At 39.5% G+C, this 20,147-nt stretch overlaps 1 protein-coding gene across 1 annotated transcript in view; it reads right to left on the bottom strand.

Annotated features, from left to right (window-relative positions):
* Positions 1 to 268: 268 nt before the first annotated feature.
* Positions 269 to 20,147, bottom strand: part of LOC122447296 (phospholipid-transporting ATPase IB-like) — an 81,932-nt gene continuing 62,053 nt past the window's right edge. Inside the window, exons 26-34 of the mRNA XM_043477803.1 lie at positions 19,625 to 19,735; positions 17,223 to 17,297; positions 14,565 to 14,687; positions 13,286 to 13,364; positions 9,704 to 9,765; positions 8,727 to 8,783; positions 5,779 to 5,886; positions 5,208 to 5,296; positions 269 to 365 (exon numbers count right to left, since the gene is read on the bottom strand). Of these exons, the coding sequence (XP_043333738.1) occupies positions 269 to 365; positions 5,208 to 5,296; positions 5,779 to 5,886; positions 8,727 to 8,783; positions 9,704 to 9,765; positions 13,286 to 13,364; positions 14,565 to 14,687; positions 17,223 to 17,297; positions 19,625 to 19,735 (801 nt within the window). The remainder of the gene's footprint in view (positions 366 to 5,207; positions 5,297 to 5,778; positions 5,887 to 8,726; positions 8,784 to 9,703; positions 9,766 to 13,285; positions 13,365 to 14,564; positions 14,688 to 17,222; positions 17,298 to 19,624; positions 19,736 to 20,147) is intronic.

Below are 20,147 nucleotides of genomic sequence, written 5' to 3'. Positions count from 1 at the left end.
AGATTCCTGCCCTGGGCATGGGATGTGAGGAAGAGGAAGTGAGGAGGACCTCAGGATTTGGGGCCAGGAAGCCATTGATTGAAAGGAAGACTGTGGAGGGGTGCAGCAGAAGAAGGGCCTGCCCTGCTGGGGATTCGATGCTCAAGATTCCAAGAGGACCTGGGAAACCATGGAGGGTCAATCCCCATACCCCTGGGAGGGAAAGGGGAGGAGGGGGAAAGAAAAGGGAAACAGGTTTTTCACAAAAATCAGGATAAAGGGAACTGCCTCACCTCCGTGCAGAGTCTCTGCGAAGTACCTGAACTCCACTGCTTTCCATCTCCCGAACGTCCTCCAGCAAAGTTCTGTGGCAGGTGTTTCTAATCCTGTAAGAGACGGAAAGAGAAAAGGGACATAACACATGCGCTCTGCACACTGGGAGTGATGGTTTCTCCCCTCCTGGATGACAGCTGGACACCCCTTGGCTACAAGCAGTGTGGAGGGATGCAAGGCAGCATGTCCTGTCTGCGTGTGAGCAGCAGCCCCTACTTTTCTGGAAACTGAGAGCATTACTGCTGCTGCTGTTGCTAAGTCACTTCAGTCGTGCCTGACTCTTGGCAGCCCCAGGGACTATAGCCCGCCAGAATCCTCTGTCCATGGGATTCTCCAGGCACGAATACTGGAGTGGGTTGCCAAGCCCTCCTCCAGGGGATCGTCCCAACCCAGGGATCAAACTCTCATCTCTTATGTCCCCGGCATTGGCAGGTGTATTCTTTACCACTGTGCCACCTGGGAAGCCCCGAGAGCATTACAGATTTGGACAATGTGAATTAGCAACCAGCCACCTCAAACACTGCTGACTGACTGTGAGAGCCTGGATGTGTCTGGGTATGTGCTGAGCCTGCACACCACAAATACTGAGTCTGTGTGCCACAGCTACAGAATCGTCGTGCCGCAACGAGAGCGCTCACGTGACACACCTAAGATCCTGCGTGCCAGAACTAAGACCCAATGCAGCCAGATAAACAAATAAATATTTTTTTAAAATTTTTATTAATTTCATGAGTTCTTTAACATTTAAAGTGAAAGTGAAGTTGCTCAGTCATGTCCGACTCTTTGCGATCCCATGAACTACAAGCCTACCAGGCTCCTCCATCCATGGGATTTTCCAGGCAAGAACACTGGACTGGGTTGCCATTTCCTTCTCCATTTACATTTAAAATTACCTTCAATATTGGAGACAGGGATTTCTAACACCTTAGTCTTTTCCCCACCCCCTTTCTGTTAGATTTAGTAAAAAAAAAAAAAAAAAAAATTGAGATCTTCTAACAAGACCTTCTAGAACTAACACCAAAAAAAAAAAAAAAAAAGATGTCCTTTTCATCGTAGAGGACTAGAATGCAAAAGTAGGAAGTCAAGAGATACCTGGAGTAAAGGCAAGTTTCACCTTGGAGTACAAAATGAAGCAGGACAAAGGCTAACAGTGTTTTGCCAAGAGAATGCACTGGTCATAGTAAATACCCTCTTCCAACAACGCAAGAGATGACTCTACACATGGACATCACCAGATGGTCAGTACCGAAATCAGATTGATTATATTCTTCACAGCTGAAGATGGAAAGCTCTATACAGTCAGCAAAAACAAAACCAGGAGCTGACCATGACTCAGATCATGAACTCTTTATTGCAAAATTCAGACTTAAATTGAAGAAAGTAGGGAAAGCCACTAGGCTATTCACTTATGACCTAAATCAAATCCCTTACGATTATACAGTGGAAGTGGCAAATAGATTCAAGGGATTAGATCTGACAGACAGAGTGCCTGAAGAACTATGCACGGAGGTTTGTGACATTGTATAGGAGGCAGTGATCAAGACCATCCCCAAGAAAAAGAAATGCAAAAAGTCAAAATGGTTGTCTGAGGAGGCCTCACAAATAGCTGAGAAAAGAAGAGAAGCAAAAGGCAAAGGAGAAAAGGAAAGATATACCCATCTGAATGCAGAGTTACAAAAAATAGCAAGGAGAGATAAGAAAGTCTTCCTCAGTGAACAAAGCAAAGAAACAGAGGAAAACATTAGAATGGGAAAGATTAGAGATCTCGTCAAGAAAATCAGAGATACCAAGGAAACATTTCATGCAAAGATGGGCACAATGAAGGACAGAAATGGTATGGACCTAACAGAAGCAGAAGAAATTAAAAAAAGGTGGCAGGAATACACAGAACTATACAAAAAAGATCTTCATAACCCAGATAACCATGATGGTGTGATCACTCACCTAGAGACAGACACCTAGAGTGTGAAGTCAAGTGGGCCTTAGGGAGCATCACTACGAACAAAGCTAGTGGAGTGATGGAATTCGAACTGAGCTACTTCAAATCCTAAAAGATGATGCTGTTAAAGTGCTGCACTCAATATGCCAGCAAATAGGGAAAACTCAGCAATGGCCACAGGATGGGAAAAGGTCAGTGTTCATTCCAGTCCCAATAAAGGGCAATGCCAAAGAATGTTCAAACTACTGCACAATTGCACTCATTTCACAGTCTAGCAAAGTATGCTCAAAATTCTCCAATCTAGTCTTCAACAGTATGTGAAGTGAGAACTCCTAAATGTTAAGCTATGACAAACCTAGACAGCATATTAAAAAGCAGAGACATTACTTTACCAACAAAGGTCCATATAGTCAAAGCTATGGTTTTTCCAGTAGTCATGTATGAATTTGACAGTTGGACCATAAAGAAGGCTGAGTGCCAAAGAATTGATGCTTTTGAACTGTAGTGTTAGAGAAGACTCCTGAAAGTCCCTTGGACTGCAAGGAGATCAAACCAGTTAATCTTAAAGGACATCAGTCCTGAATATTCATTGGAAGGACTGATGCTGAAGGTGAAGTTCCAATACTTTGGGCACCTGATGTGAAGAACTGACTCATTGGAAAAGACCCTGATGCTGGGAAAGATTGAAGGCAGGACGAGAAGGTAACAACAGAGGATGAGGTGGTTGGATGGGATCACCGATTCGATGGACATGAGTTTGAGCAAGCTCCAGGAGTTGGTGATGGACAGAGAGGCCTGGTGTGCTGCAGTCCATGGGGTCACAAAGAGTCGGACACGACTGAGTGACTGAACTGAACTGAACTGACTGAGAGGAACCAGAGATCAAACTGCAACATCCATTGGATCATAGAAAAAGCAAGACAATTCCAGAAAAACATCTGAGTGACTGAGTGAGTGAAGTCACTCAGTCATGTCCGACTCTTAGCAACTCTATCAATTGTAGCCTTCCAGGCTCCTCCGTTCATGGGATTTTCCAGGCAAGGATACTGGAATGGGTTGTCATTTCTTTCCTTCTCTAGGGGATCTTCCCCACCCAGGGATCAAACCCGCATCTCCTGTGTCTCCTGCATTGCAAACTGATTCTTTACCCATTGAGCGATTGGGGAAGCCCAGAAAAACATCTACATCTGCTTTATTGACTACGCTAAAGCCTTTGACTGTGTGAATCACAGCAAACTGTGGAAAATTCTTCAAGAGATGGGAATACCAGACACCTTACCTGCCTCCTGTGAAACCTATGTGCAGGTCAAGAAGCAACCATTAGAACTAGACATGGGACAACAAACTGGTTCAAACTGGAAAAGGAGTATGTCAAGGCTATCTATTGTTACCCTGCTTTCTTAATTTATATGCCGAGTGCATCATGAGAAATGCCGGACTGGATGAAGCAAAGCTAGAATCGAGATTGCCAGGAGAAATATCAACAACCTCAGATATGCAGATGACACCACCTTTATGGCAGAGAGCAAAGAGGAACTAAAGAGCCTCTTGATGAAAGTGAAAGAGGAGAGTGAAAAAGCTGGCTTAAATCTCAACATTCAAAAACTAAGATCCTGGCATCTGGTCCCATCACTTCATGGCAAATAGATGGGGAAACAATGGAAACAGTGACAGACTTTATTTTCTTGGACTCCAAAATCACTGCAGATGGTGACTGCAGCCATGAAATTTAAAGACACTTGCTCCTTGGAAGGAAAGTTATGACCAACCTAGACAACATATTGAAAAGCAGAGACATTACTTTGCAGACAAAGGTCCATCTGGTCAAAGCTATGGTTTTCCCAGTAGTCATATATGTATGTGAGTTGGACTGTAAAGAAAGCTGAGTGCAGAAGAATTGGTGCTTTTGAACTGTGGTGTTAGAGAAGACCCTTAGAGAGTCCTTTGGACTGCAAGGAGATCCAACCAGTCCATCCTAAAGGAAATCAGTCCTGAATATATACTGGAAGGACTGATTTTGAAACTGAAGCTCCAACACTTTGACTACCTGATGTGAAGTGCCGACTCATTAGAAAAGACCCTGATGCTGGGAAAGATTGAAGCAGGAGGAGAAGGGAATGACAGAGGATGAGATTGTTGAATGGCATCACTAATACCATGGACATGAGTTTGAGGAAGCTCTGTGAGATGATGAAAGACAAAGATGCCTGGCGTGCTACAGTCCATGGGGTTGTAAAAAGTCAGACATGACTGAGCAACTGAACAACAACAAATCTAATAATATTGGCTCAGACAATGAAGGAATCTGCCTACCATGCTGGAGACCCAGGTTCAATTCCTGGCAGGAAGATCCCCTGGAGAAGGGAATGGCTAACCACTCCAGATTCTTGCCTAGAGAATCCCATGGGCAGAGAAACCTGGTGGGCTACAGCCATGGCGTTGCAAGAGAGTCAGACACGACTGAATGTCTAACACTTTTTCAATCTAATATTTAAATGTTCTGGGAGAATTGGATTTGAAAGACCCCTATGTCAAATTTTTTTAAAGTAAAGAATGACTTTCTAATTTCAATATTTCCCTTCTAGTTCTTATTTTATCATTAATTCTTAATCTGTGATCATCTGGTGTCACCTTTTGTTTCCTGTAAAGTAGATAAGAGTTCCACACTGAAGAGTGACGAAATGGACCTCTTTTCAGAAAAAAATTAGGAACTTTATAATATTTCTACCAAATTTCCCTCTCATACATTTGATTCCATCTTTTTTTCCTAAATTGATTGCTGTTAAATCTCCAGTGGCAAAAAGCAAAAGGCATTTTCTCCCTTTATAAGCTCCATGACATTTAATATTCACAGGGTGGCATTAAACTAAGTGTTTAATTTGAGAGCCATACAATTATAAAGGATAATTAACTATGATAATATATTCTCTGGTTACCACTTCATTTATCAACTTACGATTTCCACGCTACATTTTGAATCAGGCACACAATCGGGACTATGAAAAAACCCAGCCAAAAGTGTGGACACATCAGAGCCATATTGACCTGCGAATAAGCAGAGATAAGGGACATTTAAATAAGAATCTTTTAGTTTGGCGACAATGAGTACAAAGAGCAGCTTTTAGTTTCCTCCCCTCCACAAAAAAAAACAACTTGGAGATGTCAGGAAAGGTACGGATGTGAATCCATATGACTGCAGTCATATGAATCTAGAACTACTAAATCAATTAAATAAACAGGTATATAAAGCCTAAATATAGTATTAACTAACTTAATTTAATACTTTCATTGAAACGTTCAAAATACAAAAACAGAATCTTGAAAGCAGCAAGAGAGAAGTAAATCACCACATACAAGGATCCTCAGTGAGATCACTAGCAGATTTATCATCAGAAATACTAATCAGGCCAGAAGACATTGAGTCCATAAATTCAAAGTGCTAAAAGAAAAATACTATCAAACAGAAACCCAGTTTCTGGCAAGACTGTCTTTCGAAAGTGGGAGGGAGAGATTTAGAGCACACTCACCTGTCCTGTCATCTCAGGAGCAACAGCAACAGTGGGCCAGAGGGAGGAGTAAACCGCAAAAAACCCCAGCCAAATCATTATGCTGCCCCAAATGGCGAAATGGGTAAACTGCAGACGGAAGAGTAGCAGAAATATTTCAGCCTCCTCTATTTAAAAGGACATTTTTAAGAACTCTATTAATCAGCTCAAAATCCATTTGCCCAAATCATAAGTTCTCATATGAATAAGTTGATCATTTTTCAATTTGTTGGTATTTGAGACTTCCTAACATCTTTCTCAGAATACTTTGCTATGAACTCAAGGCACCATTGTATGGCAAGTATCAAAAACAACTATACCTTGTTCACCCAAGCCAAGTGGTGTTCAGAGTCTTCAGCATAAAGATCAACTCTCAGTAGATGTGGTTCATTACAATTGGTGGGTGATTTAATGAGACTTGGGCTTCTGTCTGTTTATTAATACAAAGTTTTTCACAGTAAAAAATAATTTAAATACAAATCATTGAGAGATAAAATTTGAATGTATCATACTTGCTCCATATAACTGTGGAACAATGGCAGAAGTTGTGATCATTAGACTGACTCGAACTGGTAGGTTTTGTGTACGTATCAACAGTATATGCCATTCTGGCTGAGACTACAGCTGAAGTACCACTGACCAGGCCTGAGTCTGGGAACTGGTACCAGATTCTCCAATGATAGGTGCTAAAACAGTAGACCCTTCTGTGGATCTGTAATCTGTTGCTTTGAGCAGTTGGTGTTAGCAGGAGAATAGTGAGGAAAACGACTTAGCGGACCTGTGTTCTACCCTTGGCCACAGTGGGTACACCACTTAAACTGAGCAGGCCTAAGATATATTATCTATAATAAGGCAACTGGCTAGACTAGATCAAGTGTTCTTATCCTAATTGTTTTTGTTTAGTTGCCAAGTCGTGTTCGACTCTTTGAGACCCTGTATACTGTAGCCCACCAGGTTCTTCTGTCCATGGGATTTCCCAGGCAAGAAGTGGATTGCAATTTTTTGCTCCAGGGGATCTTCCCGACTTGGGAATTGAACTTGTGTCTCCTGTGTCTCCTGAATTGGCAGGAGGATTCTTTACCACTGAGCCACCTGGGAAGCCCTCTTATCCTAATAGGATTTTGGTTCTTTTCCTTAATATTTTGTTCAGAGGTTACTAAGTAATGAGCAGTATACTGAACAAAAACTATAGAGAAAAAACCCCAAATCTGCTACTTCTCCAAGTATATTATTTGCTTAGGAGTCATTTTCAAAGGCACTTTTTCACACTCCTTAAAAATAGCCTCTAACCCAAACAATTCTTTCTCTGATTAGAGTAAACAGAACTGGTCTCTTGAGGACTCTGTCTCATGATAACACAGATGATGGAGAAGAGGATCAGTTTGAGCTATGAACTTCAAAGTCTCCAGAACTGCAGTGAGTTTTCCTGTAAGAGTTCCCTTAGAGTCAGCATCATGTATCATATGCAATGTGAGGTATTCTGTGTGGCTTCGAGAGTATTTTCGGATGGGTCTCTGTTGGGATCATCACCTTCTGGAGGCAGCCAGCCCCCACTGCTGCTTAGAGTTGTGTTCTGTGTCTCTCTGCCCTTGCTCGCTTTCTGCACCTGATCGGTGGCTTCCAGCATCACCCTCCTCCCCAGTGAAGACACTGCCTCCTCAGCCCTCCCCATAGGCAGGGCAGCATCAGCGCAAAGGTGAGAAACAAGCCCTTCTCTCTCCTGCCTCCATCACCACTCCTTCTTAGCCCCCAGGTGAGCTGGAAGGCAGGAGCCCAATCCATCTTGGGCCAGAAGAGACACCTCGTGTAGTTCTAAGTGTGCTTTGGCCTTAGACTATTGCCTTATTCACAAATGAGGTTCAGTATACGCAGATGACAGAAGTGGTCTATGCTCCATGAATATGGTATAATACAATTAGATTGCCTTATAATTTGTAATAAAATGTTTTTTCTCATAACTCCTTGGTTCCAACTTAGTGTTGGGGTCCAGTAGGGATGGTGACAGTCAGAAATCTGAATTGATTGCATCAGAAAAGGAATATATCATAGGCTGCATCAACTTAGTTCTTCAAAAGTGACAAACATAAAAATTCATTTTCTCTCAGAAACTTTTTGAGTACAACTTGAGGCACAACTTATTTATAAATGTAAATATGTATGTGCAGATACACATACAATTTATTTAAACTATTGATGTCATAAAAACTAAAATTCTGCTTAATTTATCAGAAATTACACTTCTAATAGTATCCTGAGGAAATCATTACTCATATCTGTAAGTACATCTGTATTGATAACAGTATTGATTATATATCATTTACAGTAACTAAAGTTAAAACAATTTTCTAAAAATAATGCAAAATTTTTTAATAAATACAGTAATGCAAATAACAAGCACCCATGTGCTGAAACATTATTCCATCAATTAATAAGGCATAAAAATTGAAAACTTGGAAAAACATTAAAGATCTGTCATTAAGTGAAAAAAAGCAACTTGTAAAATATTAGGTACATTATAATCTTGTTTTTATAGAGGGGTGGGGGGAGACTACATAGAACAAAGACAAAGAAGCCAAAATGTCAACATCATTGACACTGAAAGGAATAAGCGATATGTATTTTCCTTTTTTCTGTATTTGCTAAATTCTCTCTTATCATTCTGTACTTGGATAATAGTGAATTAAGGGTCTCAATTAATGTCATGATAAATTGAATCTGTTTCAAACGTAAGGCAGGAAAATGAATATTCGACAGCCATTAGATGACTAGTATGCCTTTCCTCTGGTTTAAATCATCATTCAAACATGTAACACAAGAAGTAAAATGTGGAAACCAGGAAAAAAAGGCTTATTACTTTTCTGAAGCTGAAGAAGGACATCAGCATGCCAACAACTATACTATATTGAGGAAATATCTTAACAAATACTCACTTTATTCCAAGACAGCGTCTCCAAACCAGCTTTCAGACAAACAGTGACAACAACATACTGTGCAAGGCGCCAGGTGCAATGCGAAGGGAAAGAGATTGGAGAAAAAGTATTAAAACTTTCCATCAGAATCTGCACCTCCGCACCTGCTTCCTGACCCCTCACCCCATGGCTCTCCACCACGTCTGCTGAGCTGTGATGTCATTAGGTTGCTAAGTGTTTTGCTGCATTTTAGTAATAGAGAAAATGCTACACTTTTCAATAAGTGTTCCTTATTTGGCAGCTCTGTACCATATGATGAAAATCCCATGCTTATGTTTTCAGCTCTTCTATTTATATTCTTTATGAGCAGTGTGGAAGATCTGACTCAGATTAGAAGTGGATTACAATCTCTTGTGACTGTGCTGACCTTCAAAGCAAAAACTGCAAAACTATCATTTTGCTGACTAGATCAGAAAGTGTGATATGATCACGTCCACTGGCCTTGAACTATGGTGGGGAAGCAAATATTTCTATCACTAAATTTCTGCCAACTCTACTAGGGATAAATAGCCAAGGTTTTTCAAGATTCACAATACCCTCTGATCCAGAAATTACACTTCTGGAAATTTATCCTAAGATATAGTTACTCATGGGCACAAAGAATCATCTTTGCAGCATTGTTCATAGTGGCAAAGGATCTCAAACAACCTTCACATCCACTAGCTGAAGACTAGTTGAATAAACAATGGTGAGTTATCTACACAAGCAGCCCTGAAAGGCAGACTGCAAGTTATGTAATGACAAGGCAAGTTATGTAATGACAAGACACAGAAGAGCACCGCCTGCATGAACAACAACAAATGTATATGCATTTCACGTTTCTAGAAACATAAATAATGCAACCATTATAACAGTGCCTTCTTGAAAATCACTACTGTCACTAATGCTTTGTTTCATTAAACACTAGGAAAAGTGACAATCTACATGGATGATCTTACCGTATATATAAAATTTCCAAGAAACAAATAGTCTGTAGTGTAACCACCTTGCGAGACCATATCTGAAAAGTGAAAAAGTTATTTTTTAATCTTTACAGAGTCTGAAACATAGATTTTTTTAAATTTATTTTTACTAAAGGTACCCACACTGGACACCAAAACTGTTTATCAATTATTGGTCACATTTCTCAAGTGCTCTGTCAGTGACAACAATGCTAACTTTGCCTACCACAATTGTGATATTTTTTTCCTTTTCTTACATCCTCCAAAGATAGATTTAGAAACAAATAAATAAATTGCAAGGATTACGTGAATGTGATTATTAAACCTAGTGTCACATGCCTCTAAACATCTAGCAGAATCTATAAATCAAAAGCCCAGGGACTTCCCTGGTTGTCCAGTGGCCAAGACTTTGTACTTCCAATGCACGGGGCCAGGTTCAAGTCCTGGTTGGGGAACTAGATCCTACATGCCAAAACCTAAGACCCAGTGAAGCCAAATAAATAAATAGATAAGAATAAATATTTTTTAAGAAAAAGAAAGTTTTTTAAAAGCAATCCAATTAGTGACACCAAGTAGCAAGACAGGGATTTTAAGGATTTTTGTCATCACATTTTTCACACTATTTCTTCTCCAGGATGACTAAAATAATAAATCTAACATATAACTTAAAGTTAAAATAGAATTTCATATACTTTTTAACTATTCTTAAATCTGCTGTAAACTTACAAATTTCATTCTAAAGGGTCAATATTATCTCAAGATTAGGATAATTTCTTAAGATCTTCTTTACACTTTTAAAAATTCTCAGTAAATATTGGTGGACCTGGTCCTGGTTGATATAGAAATTTTTAAGTGCAAATCCCTGACCCTTAACCCCAATTCAGGTAGCACACCCATATATTTAAGGCTCACTTATTTTCCTGATTTATGTTTTCTTCTGATTTAGAACTCACTAAAACATGCAATGTCTACTCAGTTGCTCAGTCATGTCCGACTCTTTGTGAGCCTTTGGACTGCAGCCTGGGCTCCCCTGGTAGTGCTAGTGGTAAGAACTTGCCTGCCAGTGCAGGTGACGCAGGAGAGGCCGGTTCCATCCCTGGGTCGGGAAGATCCCTTGGAGAAGGAAATGACAACCCACTCCAGTATTCTTGCCTGGAGAATGCCATGGACAGAGGAGCCTGGCCGGTTGCAGTCAATCAGTGCACAAAGAATCAGACATGCTAAGGACACATACAACGTGTATGAAGTTGTATATCAAGGTTTCAATTTTTTTTTGTTTAAATATTAATGATGTTGAGCACGTATTTATTAGTTATTTGTCTATGTTCTCTGGATAAATGTCTATTAAAATCCTATGTACATTTTTAAAAATTGGGTCATTTGTCATTTTATGTTGAGTTATAAATCTTCTCTATTTACTCTGGATACAAATCTTTTGTTATCTGTAACTTGTGTATCCTTTGCTCCATTCTGTAGATTGCATTTTCACTTTCAGCTAATTTGACACTTTCCAGCTATTATTTCCTTGAATAATTTTTTTTTTCTGCTTCATTGGTTTTTCTCCTCTTGTTCTGGTATACTCATTGTGCTTCTGTGGGTGTGCTGAAAGGCATCTCACATTCTCTAATGCTCTGTTCATTTTTCTTCACTCTTTTATCTCTGGTCTTCAAATTGTGCTGTGCTAAGTCACTTCAGTATTGTCCAACTCTTTGCGACCCTATGGACTGTAGTCCAGCAAGAATACTGGAGTGGATGGACATGCCCTCCTCCAGTGGATCTTCCCAATTCAGGGATTGAACCCACGTCTCATTACATTTCCTGCATGGACAGGTGGGTTCTTTACCACTAGCACTGCCTGACCCTTATTAGCTATTGGTCTAACTTCAAGTTTGCTAATCCTGTTTTCTTCCAGTTCAAATCTACTGTTGAGCCTCTCTAACACATTTTTCGAGTTTTTGGTCCTTTTCAACTCCAGGGTTTTCATTCAGTTCTGTATCTATCTCTTTCCCTGGTTCTCTCTGGCAAATCAGTTGGCCTATGATTTAGCTTGTTGCTAATGAAGAAGGGCTACTGTTTTTGAGAGAATCCTTAGACTTGAACTTTCCCCCACTTTGTTTTGAATAGTCATCTTATTTGGGAAAGAGTTTTGGAGCTCTTTTTTACCACTGGTAAAATCTTGGACCCAGTACTTTTGTGCTAGTGGTCTAGCACAAAGCCACCAGTCTTCTTGGGCTTGACTTTCCCAGAAATTCCCTGCCCTATGAGTGAGTTGTGATGAGAGTGACCAGGGCCCCAGTGTTCTTGGCCTGTCGTGCATGGGGTAGAAACTCTGTCCCGTGAATGTTAGTTGCCCGGGGGAAAGGGAGCTCTATCTCAGCCACACCCATCAGAAATCTGGCCTCTTCAGAGTTGGAGGGATGAGAATGCTGGTGGGCTGCCCTTCCTGTGAGATGGGAACCCTTGACTGAGAGCTGACAGGAGCAGTAGTCCCATATTCCTGTCCACACCTGCTCGGAGTGGACCTTTCATCCGGCCAGGCTACCGTGGGGAAGGGAGGGAGAGGGTCATGGCTCAAGTGATGCAGGCTCTTGATGCTCTTACTGAGTTACTTAGTAGACTGATAATCTTCCTTGCCTTTTGGATAATTTTCAGGGAATTTACAGAGTTGTGTTTTTATAGTTTTGCAGCTTTGGTTTTTTGAGGGTGAGGAGCACATCCAGGGAGCTCTTCACACTATCATTCTGAAAGTGGAACTAACTCTTCGTCAGCGTGTTACTTTGCTATATTATCATCACTTGAAAATTTTGCTCATTTTTTTTTTTTTGCTCATTTGTTTTATAAGGAATGCCCTTAGCAATATAATGGCAGATTTATTTTTTTAAATACAAATGGACATAAATACACACAACCAAGGCTCAATTAAACAAAATATATGCCTAAGATTAGGACATGTTGCTAGTACTATCCAATAAAAATTAGATCTGTTTAAAGGAAAATAATTATATTTCACACCTTAATTTGTGGCTATGAGCCCATTACACATCAGTAACACACTTCATAAATATATCTCCTACTTCTGGATCTACTTATACACAAACCAGTTTGGCAAAAAAGTTCACGCATAATGTTATTTGGAAAACTGTATGTCCGGAAAAGGAGACCTAGTCCAATAATAAAATATAAGGTTAAATTTCTATATGGCCTGCTGGACTTGTTACAGTTTAAATTGAAGCATAAAGTTTGAGAAATGAAAGCAATAAATATAGTAGACAAAAGTTTCAAACTCACTAACAGAGGGAACCTATGACTCAGTAGAACTGTTGTGCTTTCTACCAGACATCCTGACTCAAATATTTATTAAAAATTAACAATAAAAGCACTAAGTTACAATTTATACATATCAGAAGCAAGGAGAATGGGCTCTAAAGGCTATCTGTTAAATGTTCAAACTACAATCTGTTAACCAGATTGCACTATTAGTTTAGGTGAACATATATGAACCCATATTTTTAATCCTACTTTTGCTTTCTTCAGTTCTATCTGTGGACACACACACACAGAAAACAATGAAGTTACTACCATGCTCCAGCATTTTTGCAGGCAACCAGAAGAGAATGAATGAATGGACAATAGCATTTATACTTTGAATCCAAAGCACCTAAAAGAAAACAAAGCAAGAAAATCAAGATAGTATCCAGGTCTAACTCTAAAAATATGTTATAAAGTTATGCTATATGTTATAAAGTTTATTTGCTGTGTGAAACACAGTTACAAAGCTAAAATGTCTTTCTGGAGACTAAAAATTTCCATGTCTTTAGTCTCCTTTTAAAAGAAATGACTGTGAAATTATAGGGTAATATCATTTGAAAAACAAATTTAATAAATATAAATATGTAGAATTCAAAGATAATGTATTTATTATAAAAACATATAAAGGCTTTAATTATCTAGCAAAAAAGAACTAATCTAAAGAAATAATTAAAAATACTTTCAATCTTTAAATTATAGCATTTAAAATATAATTTAATATCATATTTTACATGATACACCCTGTATTTTTATATCTATACCCTGACTGTGGTCAAAATAATGTTTAATATACCATATACAGGCATACCTCAGAGATATTGCAGATTTGATTCCAGACCACCACCATAAAGCAAATATCATAATAAAGCAAGTCACGTGATTTTTTTAGTTTCCCAGTATATATAAAAATTATGTTTACACTATACATAGTCTATTAAGTATGCATTGTCTAAAAATCATGTATACACATCAATGAAAATGCTAGCCATCTTCTGACAATACAGGTTTGCCACTAAAGTTCAATTTGTAAAAGAAAAAAAAATAGTATCTGCAAAGCACAATAAAATAAGGTATGCCTGCACAGTTTTCTTAAAGGATATCTCAATAATATAATATCTCTGGACTCAATCAAAGAAGGGTGCACATGGTTAGGATATGACAGAAAAGTAACAAAAACAATTCTTTGTTCATTCAATTCTAAATACACCAATTTTTTTTTTTTTCATGCTTGTGGGAAGACTTACAGATGAGGGACTAGAGAAAAAAAAGAGTGTGGAAAAAACATCTTTGGCCTGCAACTAAAATTTCCTGGAGTAAGCACAGCACAGCACAAAGCAGTTTTTAGGGAAGAAGCTGGTTCAAACATAAAGCTAATGCCAGACTGGAAGACCTTAGGATTCACGGAACCTTGGGTAGAATACAAAGAAATATGGCATAGGGCTGCATTCCCTGTGTTTTTTAAATTATTTTTCCTAAAGCATGAGAAAGGAAAGAGACAAAAGTACCTTTTGGAGGGAAGTTGAAAGATCTGCAATAACCTTCTGCTTACCTTTATGTTGAAAATATCACCTGTCTGAGAAATTCTGTAGAGTTGTGGGTACCTGAGCAGGCTCTCCTGACTACAACACCGTTCAAAGATTCCGAGGGTAAAGGGTGGCAGTGACGTGAAAATCTACATAGGAAACAAGAACCTATTAAAAAGAGCTTTCAGTCTATATCTGAGTGAATACTGTGCCAATGTCATTTTCCTGGCTTTGATAATGTATTGCAATTACTAAGGTATCATTGTGCCGGAAGCTGGCTGAGACGCCTGGTGGTTGTTGTGTCCAACTCTTTAGAAACCCCATGGACTGTAGCCTGCCAGGCTTCTCTGTCCATGGAATTCTCCAGGCAGTAGTACTGGAATGGGTTGTCTTTCCCTTCAGGGGATCTTCCCAACCCAGGGATCGAACCCAAGTCTCATACCTCCTGCATTAGCAGGCAGGTTCTTTACCTCTAGCACCACCCGGGAAGCCCTTATTATGGGACTAATTCATCCTTATTGTTAAAAGTGTGACTTACGTAAGGAATTTCCCCAATATCTTGTGAAATAGGTCTTCCCCAACAGGCTAATGGGAATACAAACTGTTCCTAGCCCTGAGCAAGCTCCAGAAATCCAGCCCGTTGCTTTCCATTGGCTTCCCTGGTGGCTCAGACGGTAAAGACTCTGCCTGCAATGCGGGAGACCTGAGTTTCCCTTAGCTCTGAGTACACTTCTCTCATGCACATACGGATAAATCCTCAACCAGAGGCTCTAGGGAACAGCTGCCCACTTCCAGAAACACTGTGTCTCTGTATTTCTCTGTGTCTGCAACTCTTTCCCTCTCTCCATTTCTCAGTACAGTTTGCCCATCTCTGATCTTCTGTCTGGCAAATTCTAGCTTTCTTGGCCCACTGAACTCTACCCTCTGTGTATTCAGTTCAGTAAGACAGCTGGGCTCCCCTGTGGGCCCATCTTCCTTCACTTTGGCCTATAAACAGGCCTGCTCTTGTGATCACGCAATGAGCAGCCTGGCATCTAGTGCCTGAAAACTATTGTTTCATACATTTTTTCTGCTATTCTAGTTTTTTCTGTAGGAGGGTAATTCCTATAGCATTAGTCATGCATGAGCAGTAGCAGAAATAATATATAACCTCTAGAAGTATGAGCATGACAACTCATATAAATTTAGTTATCAAATAAGTAGACAGAGTCCATCTCTGGCATTGCCAGTAACTATTATTTGGAATGTCCTGGTCTTCATTTTTTTTCACCTATAAAATATACTTGTAATGGGATGAAAGTTAATAAGTCAATGGATATTCAATAGTGTGTCATCATATTTTATCCTCAGTTGTCCGTAATTATTTAAATTTTCCACTGGAGTTCCAGTTGGCAAGATTCCACTGGTCAATAGCTGTGGCTTATGTATTCATAGGGATTGTTCTCACCCAGAGGAGAGACTCTGCCACTCTCTATTCCTGTCTCTAATGAAACTTCAAAGAAAGTTTATCAGTTTTGTCCTGTGTGACCAAGAGCCTGGCAGAGACAACTCTACACAGGACCCAAGCTTCCCTGGTGTAGTGCTCTGACCATTGAGCACCCAATGACTTCTATTCAGTAACTTCAGTCTGTTCTGGAATTTCAGCTCCCAGAAGACAGACCTTTAGGAGTGAGTGCACAGAGCATGCAGAATATAATGTCACTGCAATAACACAGTGCACAAGAGAGGTCATGGGATACTTGCTTGGGAGCCTCATTTTTATGTTACGTTTCCTAACTTCTAACCCTTTGGTGGAATCATAATACAAGAAAAATAAAACAAAGCAAAAATTAAAAGGCCATGTGGGTAAAAAGCCACTTAGTCTTACTGTTTACTAAATATCTAGTTTTTTAATTCAAAATAATTCAAGTAATGGTATGTGACTATTTATTATTAGAAGATCCATTAAAATGGAAAACTGTATTTACTATAGGCTTGATATAAAAATTCAGCATTTAATACAAGCACAGCATGTTCTATTTCCATAAATACAAATTTTCTACCAAGAGGCTTAAGAGGACATGGAATTATACTATAAACACACATACATACACACAGACACAAAGAGAGATAAATCTAAATTACGTGTATTAAATGCAATGGGTTTAGGAAGAGTTCAGCAATTTTTACTTGACTTAAAAATATGAAAATGTTGTACAGGCAAAGTTAGAAAGATTCTGAAATATCAATATTATAAAAAATACATTGCATATAAATGTTGTGTGCATGCTTGCTAAGTCTCTAGTTGTGTCCAACTCTTTGCAACCCATGCACTGTGACCCACCAGGCTCCTCTGTCCATGGGGATTCTCCAGGCAAGAATACTGGAGTGGGTTGCTATGCCCTCCTCCAGGGGATCCTCCCGACCCAGGAATCAAACCCGTGTCTCTTACATCTCTTGCACTGGCAGGCTGAGTCTTTACTACTAGCACCACCTGGGAAATATCATGTAGTTACTACAAAATGATCTACCATGATTGAAACCATGTGTGGGGAGTTTGTGCTTCTGCAGATTGTGTGGCAGCAACAGAGGCCCTAAAGATGTATGTGAGCCATGGATGCAGATGAAGGACTTAGCTCTGCGTCCCAGGCACAAAGAGCGCAGCCCCACATGCCATCAGAGAGAGAGGGAGAGTGCTTACTTACCACGTTGTACAAGCTGATGCACCAACGTTCAAATATAATCTGCCCAGAAAATCCATTAACAATGGCGAACCAAAGCTGAAAGAGAAGGAAGCCAAGTGCACCGCTATGTCAGTGCTGACCTACATACACTCGTATAGTAAAGTCACTCTGGGAAACAGTTTGGTCGTCTCCTTTAAGACTAAACATACATTCACCATACAATTCAGCAAATGTACACTTGGACGCTCACCTTAAATAAGTGAAAACTTGTGTTTACACATAAACCTATGCACATGTCCACAGCAACTTTATTCATGATGGCTCCAAACTGGAACCAACCTAAATGTCCTTCGACAAGTGAACAGTAAACAAGCGATAGCCACCTGTGCCGTGGAGTACTACACAGCAATCAAGAGGGAAAATGACTGCCCATGCAGCAACTTGGATGGATCTGAAAGGAATTATATTGCGTGAAAAAAGTCCAGTCTCAAAAGTTACATGGTGTATGATTGCACTTTTAGAGAATTCTTGAAAGAACTCCCTTACAGGAAAAGAGAATAGATGAGCTACTGCCAGGGGTCAGGTGGGTGTGAATATAAAGGGTAGCATGAGGCAGATCCTGTGGTGATGAGGCATGTTTGTATCTTTTATTGGAACAGGCCTGTATCTTGATTACTCTGGTAGTTACATGAGTCTACACAGGGATAGAAGGTTACAGTGACACACATGCACACACACACACACAGACACACACGTGCATGTAAAGCTGATGAAATCTGAATAAGTTCTGAATGAGTTGTACCAATATCAGTTTCCTGGTTTCATATTATCCTGTGATTTTACATAAGGTGCTATCTTTGGGAGAAACTCAGTGAAGAGTTCACAAGAACTCTGGTAAATATTTTTTATAACTTCTTGTAAATCTATAATTATTTCAAAATAAAATGTTTAAAAATGTATTTCCACAGGCAAATTTAAAGCTTACACAGATATTTTTAAAGTTAGGTTGGTAGTTACAAGATTCACTCCCATATTTTGGCTATTGTAAATAACGTGCCCATGAACAGATGAGTAGATACAGAAGGTGTGGTATGTATATACAATGAGATATTACTCAGCCATAAAAAAGAAAGTAATTCAGTCATTTGCAACAACATGGATGGGCCTAGAAAGCATTATGCTAAGTGAAATGTCAGACAGAGAAAGACAAATACTCTATGTTATCACTTGTGCGTGGAATCTAAAAGACAACAAACTAGTGATTATAACCAAAAGGAAGCAGATTCACAGGTATAGAGAACAAACTATTGGTTACCAGTGGGGAGAGGCAAGTCGGGAGGGGTGAGGGAGGGGTATGGGAATAAGAGACACGAACTACCCTGTGTAAAATAAGCATGTACATTTGAAATGAACATAATATTGTAAATCAACCATTAAAATGAATTTTAATCCATTAAAAACTATTAAATAATCATTTTAAATTAAATAAGTAGCAAAGATATATTGTTCAGTACAAGGAAACATAGCCATTATTTTAAAATAACTTTAAATGGAATATAATCTGTAAAAATACTGAATCACTATGTTGTATACCTGAAACTGTAATATTGCAAATCAATGATACTTCAGTAATAAAAGAAAGATTCACCCCAAAACCCCATTACCCTTATACACTACACACTAGAGAAAACATGCTTTCTCAGAGGCAATAAAGGTATGACAAACTTTAAGATTCCATGAAAACTGCAGTTATGGAACTCTTCTTTGGTCCACTTTCAGTAAAAAAAGAGGCCCTGCTGCCAGGCGTTCTGCCAGTGCAGGGGACAGGAGCCGGGGTGGGCGGCGGGGCCGGCTGCAGCGTGGGAGCCACAGCTCCACAGCCCCCAGCACGGAAGGAGAGCAGGTACAGGTTCTTTCCATGGTATTTTCTTGACAAGGAAGTAACACTCGTGAAGTTTTCTTGCCCCTGAAAACTTGCTTTAACCACCAGTGCTAAGTACAGCCAAGACAAAAGGAAAGAGCTGGTGTTTGGAAGAACAAGGCCCATCCCGGCCCCTAGTGGGATGTTAGGAAGACAACAACAGCCTTGGGACCAGATTTCCAGCGTCAGGAGGAAAACAGTTCAAAAGCCCAGAGATTTCTGATGCCTCTGATAACTAGAAGGATCTGGAGCTGGCAGAGACACACTTTGGTTCCAAATAGGACTTTCTTTTTTTTTTTAAACAACAGATTATGTCAGTAAGTCGTCGTGATGTTGGACATATTTTGCATGCCGTTTTTTATTAAATTGATTTTATGTGAGCCACAACTTATATAACAGCATTATGTAACAGTACTTAGTGAGATAAATAAGGAAAACACTAAACTATCAAGCTCCACATTAGACAAGACCTCACACCTCAAGGAAAGAAAGCATTCCTTACCTCAATGATGTATAACACAACATTCTTATAGAAACAATACAGTATGCATTTGGTCACTCGAAAATAATTCCAAGCTCCATGAACCAACAGAAGCTTCTCCAAGTAGCTAAACTAGAAGACAGAAATAACAATCAATGAAGTTCAAAGGAACCTACCATTTAGTGACAAACCCCACAAAACGTCATTTTCCCAGGGTTTGCACCTCAGCAGTTCCCACTCCACAGGACAGAAGCAGAATGAAACCTACTCCCAGACAACCTGACAGGACTCTTCAGTATAAAGGAGTTTTTCAGATCTCTGTGAAATTAACTTTTCTTATTATTAGAATAAATAAATAAACATCACTTTTCTGCCCAGCAAATCCTGCTTATATTTTCACTTGTCACATACAAGGCTTAGAATTTGATCTGATCCACATCTAGGACCTTAATTGTGAGAAGGGACTCAGAATTACTTAATGAAATAAGATCCTGGAAGCAAGAACATCATTCAATGATTGTTCTGTCTGAGCAGGTGCATGTAA

Source organism: Cervus canadensis, chromosome 9 (assembly GCF_019320065.1).
Source record: "Cervus canadensis isolate Bull #8, Minnesota chromosome 9, ASM1932006v1, whole genome shotgun sequence".
Taxonomy (NCBI): domain Eukaryota; kingdom Metazoa; phylum Chordata; class Mammalia; order Artiodactyla; family Cervidae; genus Cervus; species Cervus canadensis.
This window is presented reverse-complemented; position numbering and strand designations above follow the sequence as displayed.